At 44.9% G+C, this 7541-nt stretch overlaps 1 protein-coding gene across 1 annotated transcript in view; it reads left to right on the top strand.

The window, feature by feature from the left end:
• The first annotated feature begins 4027 nt into the window (after positions 1-4027).
• Positions 4028-7541, top strand: part of kcnip1a (Kv channel interacting protein 1 a) — a 53392-nt gene continuing 49878 nt past the window's right edge. Inside the window, exon 1 of the mRNA XM_019884391.1 lies at positions 4028-4219. Coding sequence (XP_019739950.1) covers positions 4132-4219 — 88 coding nt within the window. The 5' untranslated portion in view covers positions 4028-4131. The remainder of the gene's footprint in view (positions 4220-7541) is intronic.

Here is a 7541-nt window from a genome sequence, read left to right as displayed (position 1 = left end):
TCACCTTAAAGGCAACGCAGATCAAATTTATGGTTCATAGCAATGAACTAAAGCTGTTCTAAATACATTAAACAGTGAAACCCAAAACATGAACATTGAATTATCAAAAATTGCGTTGCATTCAAGAAATGCGACTTGCCACAGTGTGCATGTGGACAAAAACAAGTGAATGTGTTTGCGAAACTAAAAGTGCTTGCTGAGAGTTGCACCATGGGGCTGCAGATGTGCTATCGGTGTGTCGTACAGCATCTGAGAATTTGACAAATACCAACACTATTCGGAGGTATAGTATCGGCAGTCAGTATCGGTATTATATGTGCATCGCTCGTGTGTTAAGAGTTCAGACATCTGCTAATGCTTTTCTGTTAACAAAAGTAAAAGAAAAAATGTTCAAAACTTCTGTAATATACTAGATTCTTGTGTTATATTTGGGCACATATATCTATGTTTTAAATTCACATGGTAAGAAGTGGTTGGTATCTTTCCACGGCAAAGTGGCGCCAATTTATATTTCCCGTATCTTTACATGGTATAGCAGCGATATCAGTCCATCTTGCAAAGAGCGCCTTATATTTAGAGGCCGGGCATTATCTAAGCCTACAGCTGGTCGCCTTGTGATTTAATTCTGACATCTCCGCAGTGTTAACACCATTATTTTTGCTCCGTCTCCCCAATTCCCCCTCCTTCATCCATATATCTCTCACACTGTTAAATGTCCCCCTTTTCGCAACGTTGATTTCATTGTAGCCGTAATCACAAGCAATACACTCGATGTTTACTGCATTCAGCATCTTTTTTTTAATAATGTGATATCCTTTACAAATATTGCTTTTAGAAAAATAATAATGTTCCCTTTTTGTCGGAGAGGTACTCATTTAACAATATACCGGTAATGAGAATCTTTCATGGTTGTTGTAGCCGTCCTTTATAAAGCAGCTTGATATGTATAACAGAGCTTTACAGTGATGTGGAACTGCACTTCATCATCTTGACATCTGTCATGTTTTTATTATTTTATTTAGCTTGATGGTGGGGGTGGGGGGGGGAGTCCTTCAGTATGATGAGCTTAGTTCTACACCACTTTAAACTACAGTTTACCCACGTTAATGGGCATATTGTTCAATAAATACCTTAACTGGCACCATCATAACTGATAATCATTATATTTCTTAAATCAGACGTTTGGCTTTTTGTATTTAATGTCACGAGCAGGTAGGTGTCCTTAATGAACGGGCCACTCATTTTTGCCTTGGTTTTTTTTTTTTCCATTTAACTGAGTACAGTGATGTCATGAGAAATAAGCGGCCCAAATTACACATTTAATGAGATCTGATTTTTTTGCTTTGAGTTGTGAGAAAAAAAATTGCGATGCAAGTACAATACTTACTTAACTACATGTAACACTTTGGGAGATAGTGAAGGATTATTTTTTTAAGAGGACTACAAGCTGTTTATTTGCATTCCCCGTTGAAGTTAACTGTCAAATTAACATTCCTATTTTATAATGTCATTATTCTATGGTTTTATAAAGTTCAAATAGAAAAAAAACCTTGCGGAAATTTGTGTTGGATTTTTTCTGGAACAGATTCATGAATCAATGGGGAAATATGAATTTACATTTACATGACTGTTTTGAGTTATGAACGTGGCCAAGGAACAAATGGAATTTGTATCTGAGGGCATCACTGTACAGTGAATCCTGAGTAAAGATCAGAGCGTATTTGATGCCTCCCCAAAAAAGTTTAAAATTGGAAATACATGCCACAAGAATGCGGTGAAGCACTGCTTTTGTCTTCATAAAGCTCCCCAACTCACTTCACCATAGTTGCTTGGTACCATGATGCCACTCCAAGTTCCTATCCGCCCCTCGCACACGTGTCTTAAGGAAATGCACTTTGAGACCAACCTTGAGACATTTCTCGCAATGAGCTGTTACAACCTTGAATCCACACGCCAAGGCGATCCTAATCTCATTAATCATAAACAGTAAGGGTGGTGATAGAGTCCCATGTTTATGCAAATCTATGCAATAGACACACACACACAGACACAGACACACACACCCACACACACGCCCACACACTCATATGATCATCTCTTCTGTGCAAATAACCTATTCTTCCACTCAACCGTTTAACTTCTCTCTTTCTTCCTTCACTTCTTTCATGTGCTGCTTTGGGCTTGCTCTGTTTGTCCACAAATTCGAGTGTTCACAAGTATTGATCCAAGTCCCCCGCCAAGCCTCACACTCCATCACATCGCATCGGACCTTGAGTTTACTTTCCGTCTGTCACCTCTATCAACTCACTTTTTTGAGGGTGTTTTTCTCCGCTTTCATCTGCATTTTTATTGTTTCATTGCTCCATCTCTGCCCTCCAGTGCCTGTGTTAATCTCCTGCTCCATTCTTCTTTTGATTTCCTTTAGCCGCTCTATTTTTCTTGCATTTTCTGCTCCAGTCAGGGTGCCGATTCCAAACTAAGAATAGAATAGAAGAACGTTATGAGATGATCTTACTTTTTCTTATCTCATCACGTGGCCTCCTCTCTTTTTGTCCTCCTCTTTTAGACGTCACCTCTCTGGAGTTATGTGCCACTTTCCCCTGGATGAGTGTTCTGGTAAAGGTCAAAAGCACGCGAGCTGTGACGAGATGTGTCAAATGTGTGCAAATGCATTGATTGGCATCCACACTGGAATGTGTTGTATTGTGGAGCGTGTGTTCCATGTTTGTATGTTAATAACCATTTGAAAGTATTGTAATGGCAATTTGACATATAACAGCGCTAAATGGAAGTAACTGTTCGTACTATTGAATGCTGACCGTACCTTTGAATGCTGACCAGTTATTTTGCGGATAAGCAAAGTTGCCTGCTCATGCACTAGTCTGCACTCTGTGTAGCTGCTCAAAATGCTGATTCCGCTGACCTTCACCACCTCCCAACAAGATAAAAGGAGAGCGCAAGATGCGGAGGGGGAGAAGCCTCCCTTGACAGATCTGTGAACGGTGTCCCTCAATGCTTTTTCTCAAATAAATCTCATCATTTTTTATAATACTTGTTGTCTTGGTTTCCCTGGACAAGACAAGTGTGTCACTCCCAGAAGTCAATGCTAATTTTCTATTAGTCTGTCGATAGAGTTTTACATTCTGTGTTAGCATTAAGCTAGCGGTTTTGGGGAACGAAGCTAAAACAAGGTATGCGTTGCATTTAAATAAACAAAGTGTGTTGTTATATGTGTGTTTTGTGGCAGAGTAAACTTCAACTGGAGTGACTTCCGCTTAAATGTCTCTGTGCAAGTCTGCTGTTTGTTCTCAACAGTGGAAGAACTTTTGCCATAGTCGGACAACTTAATACCTGTATTGCTAGTAAGGCAAAGCTAATTGACCGTGTGCTACTCGTCATGTTATAACATTATCTAGTTAACATCTAGCTCTTCACTCGTAGAACTAGGAGGGTACATATGTCAACGAGTGCACTAGTGTAAGGCAGAAGAGGACAAAAACGTCGTTCTACTTGTGCAGTGCATTGTTGAGCTGGTTAACAACAATTTTGAAAACAAAAATGCTCAATGGGACTCCGATTGTTGTGCATTATGAGGAGCTGTCCATTGTCACCGGTGCTGAAAGTAGATAATTTCCTTCTTGCTTTAATAAAGGCGGATGCCACCAGGAGATGAAATAAGGGGGAAATCATTTTACGACTTCACCCTGAAGCTGACTGCAGACTGAGTACTTTAAGTTCTGAAACCCCTGCCGCTCCCCCTCACCCTCACCCCCCAATCTTACTATTGTAGCTCCTCATATGTTTCTTTGGAAGAAATACTTTCATACTCTGCATGCAAACGCCCACATTTCTTGATCACTTGCGCTTACTTTCTTGGTGCTGACATAGAGTCTCTCTAATGTGATCACATTCATGCAAGAGGAGGAGGGGGAAGAGAGGAGGCAGGAAAAAAAAGGAGGATCACTTTTTGTTTTTTTTTTTACTTCCATCCAGTAGTGCGACAGGACTCACACACAGAGAACACTCTCCTTTTAACATTCCCCATCCTCCACGATAAGTTGATTTGCATTCACGCCGACTAATTTTTCTACTTTCCTACTGCAAGGGAAGTCTGCTTCTGCTCTGATCAGCATGGCTGGATGTGCCAAGCGCTGCAAACGGGCCGTTGTCAAGTTTGTTTTGTCTCTTCACAAACTGCTCACAGGAACCCTCAGTAAAGGTAAATGCTTAAATATTTTTTTTTGTAAAGCAATATATTATGACTTATTCTCATTGTTTCAAACTGTAAAAAATGTTGAATGTGGCTTGGTTGCATGACATCACGACACTGAGCTATTTGAAAGCTGGAGTCCAATCCTTTTATCATCTTCCATGCACACCACATGTATTTTTTTTTTTTTTTTTGCGCTCGCCTTCATCCTCCTCTTGTGTGCAGCTGACCTCCTTCTTTTCTCCTCTGTATGTTGTTCAGTGATGAAAGCGGCCAACTAATAGAGGAGAAGGGATAAAGTTGATATAGGGCATGCTTGTGATGAATGTGTGTAATAAAAAAGGAGCCACACACACTAGATGCTGTGGAAGTAGTGGGGCTGTTGTTATTCATTAGTTGCTTGTGGCTTGCGCAGTTGTATGTGTGTTTGTCTGTTTGTGTATGTAGTTAACAGGGGTCTTTCTTTTATTGCATTGTGGTGCTTTTAGTGTGGAAGCAGGAAATTACACTGAAAAAAAAGAGCTGCCTCAAGGCACGCACTTGCAGACACACGCAGTATTGAGCTACTGGACATTGTGGAAATGGGGAACATCAAAGATAACACAAATGCAGACACACACATACTGTGTCACATACTGTATACACACGTATTTCAACAACATTCAGTACTGAAAACAGCCTTGCACACACATTTTGGAGATGTGCAGAAGCCCTCCAGGTCTCTCGTCATCTGTTTCTCTCAAGCATGCACGCGTGCACACACATAAATACAGTAGATATGAAACATCTACACACCCTGGTTAAAATGTCAGGTTTATGGAGTATAAAAAATAAGACCAAGAGAAATCATTGAAAAACTTTCATCTGGGGCCTTAGTCAGGGCGGAAGGAATTCTTGAAATGTTGTCCAGCGTGTGGTGAATCCCATGTAACAGTAGTTCGAAAGTGATTAGTTATATCTGTACACAGCCAGATTACAGTTAGTTCGTGGGTGTGCAGACTTATGCAACTACATTACCTCTGTTGTTCCATGTTACTTCCATTTTCAAAAAGCTTAAAAACATATCAGATTGAATCTGGTGGAAAAGGTTTTGTTGTGATTATTTCCTGTTGAGCAATAAGTACATCGACACGTCAGTGCAGAAGGGAGGAATACCGGGAGTTCCTGGTTGCCTGGAACACACAGGCGTGGTAACCCAACTCATCAGGGAGGCGAGAGAAGGCAGAGGGGATCTGGCGGTGCTATGGCTGGATCTCACTAACGCCTATGGCTCGATACCCCACAAGCTGGTAGGAGTGGCACTGGAGAGACACCATGTTCCCCAGAAGGTGAAACACCTCATTCTGGACTACTACAGCAAGTTCAGCTTGAGAGTCTCCTCTGGCGAGATGACATCTGACTGGCACCAGCTGGAAGTTGGCATAATCACTGGGTGCACAATCTCAGTAAGCCTCTTTGCGCTGGCAATGAATATGCTGGTCAAGGCAGCTGAACCAGAATGCAGAGGTCCCCTCAGCAAGTCTGGAGTGAGGCAACCTCCCATCAGAGCCTTCATGGATGACCTCACGGTGACAACAACAGCTGTACCAGGAGCCAGGTGGATCCTCCAGGGGTTGGAGCGCGTCATGGCGTGGGCACGCATGAGCTTCAAACCGGCAAAGTCCCGGTCCTTGGTTCTGAAGAAGGGGAAGGTCACAGACAGATTCCGCTTCAGCCTGGGAGTACATCAGATCCCATCAGTCACTGAGAAGCCAGTGAAGAGCCTTGGAAAGGTCTTCAACTGCAGTCTGAAGGATGCAGATTCCATCAAGGCAACCAGTGCTGACCTGGAGGGCTGGTTAAGGACAGTGGACAAGTCTGGGCTCCCTGGAAGATTCAAGGCCTGGGTCTACCAGCATGGGATCCTCCCAAGAATTCTCTGGCCTCTCCTCATCTATGAGGTCCCCATGACTGTGGTGGAAGGTTTTGAGCAGAAGGTGAGCAGCTATCTGCGAAGATGGCTGGGATTACCACGCAGCCTAAGTAGCATTGGGCTGTATGGGAACACCAACAAGCTCAGGCTCCCTTTCAGTTCAGTCAGAGAGGAGTTCATTGTGGCACGGGCACGGGAACACCTGCAGTACTCTGGATCCAGAGATGCCAAAGTGTCCGGGGCAGGGATCGTTGTGAGGACAGGGAGAAAGTGGAAGGCAGCCGATGAGGTCCAGCAAGCAGAGTCACGACTGAAGCACAGGGCCATCCTGGGAACAGTGGCGCAAGGCAGAGCCGGACTGGGGAGACAACCAGCAACCCGTTTTGACCGTGCCAGCGGAAGAGAGAGGCAGAGGTTGGTGCAGGAGGAGGTGCGAGCTTCAGTCGAGGAGGAGAGAACCAGCAGAGCAGTGGCCATGCGGCAGCAGGGCGCCTGGATGAAGTGGGAGCAGGCGATGGAGCGGAGCGTCACCTGGAAGGACATCTGGCGGTGGAATCCCCAGAGGATCAAGTTCTTGATCCAGGGGGTTTACGATGTCCTCCCAAGCCCATCCAACCTGTGCACATGGGGCAAAATAGAAACACCTGCCTGCCCCCTGTGTTCCAAAACAGGGACACTGGAACACATCCTGAGCAACTGCTCCAAGGCGCTGGGTGAGGGCCGGTATCGATGGAGGCATGACCAGGTCCTCAAATCCATCGCTGAAGCAATCAGCAAGGGGATAGAGGGAAGCCGATACACCCAAGCCACAGCTAAGGCCATCCGCTTTGTCAGGGAAGGACAAAGGCCGGAGAAAACACCAAGAAACTGCTCTGCTGGTTTGCTCTCCACTGCCCGAGACTGGGTGATGACAGTTGACCTGGAAAGACAACTGAAGATTCCACCACACATCACCCAGTCAAGATTGAGACCCGATATCATCTTGGTCTCAGAGGCAACAAGGCAACTCTTCTTGCTGGAGCTGACGGTCCCCTGGGAGGAGAGGATGGAGGAGGCCCATGAAAGAAAGAGGGAGAAGTACCAGGAGCTGGTGGAGGACTGTCGGAGGAACGGGTGGAAGACCAAGTGTATGCCAGTGGAGGTGGGCAGTCGGGGGTTTGCCAGCCACTCCCTGAGCAAAGCCTACAGCACACTAGGCATAACGGGTGCCAACCGTAGAAGGGCCATAGGCAACAACGTGGAGGCAGCAGAAAAAGCCTCCAGATGGCTCTGGTTGAAAAGGGGAGAGCAGTGGTTGTAGTGGGTGTAGCATGCCACTTGGACACAGGCCGAGGCTTGATCACCTCGGCCGGGTCGCCTGGATGAGGGTGTCTGTTGCAAGACCCGAAACACCCAGTGAGTCCAGGATACAACACTGAT

Source organism: Hippocampus comes, unplaced genomic scaffold, assembly GCF_001891065.2.
Source record: "Hippocampus comes isolate QL1 unplaced genomic scaffold, H_comes_QL1_v1.1 scaffold156, whole genome shotgun sequence".
Classification (NCBI taxonomy): domain Eukaryota; kingdom Metazoa; phylum Chordata; class Actinopteri; order Syngnathiformes; family Syngnathidae; genus Hippocampus; species Hippocampus comes.
Note: the sequence above shows the minus strand (reverse complement) of the source record. Positions and strands in the feature narration are given on the sequence as shown.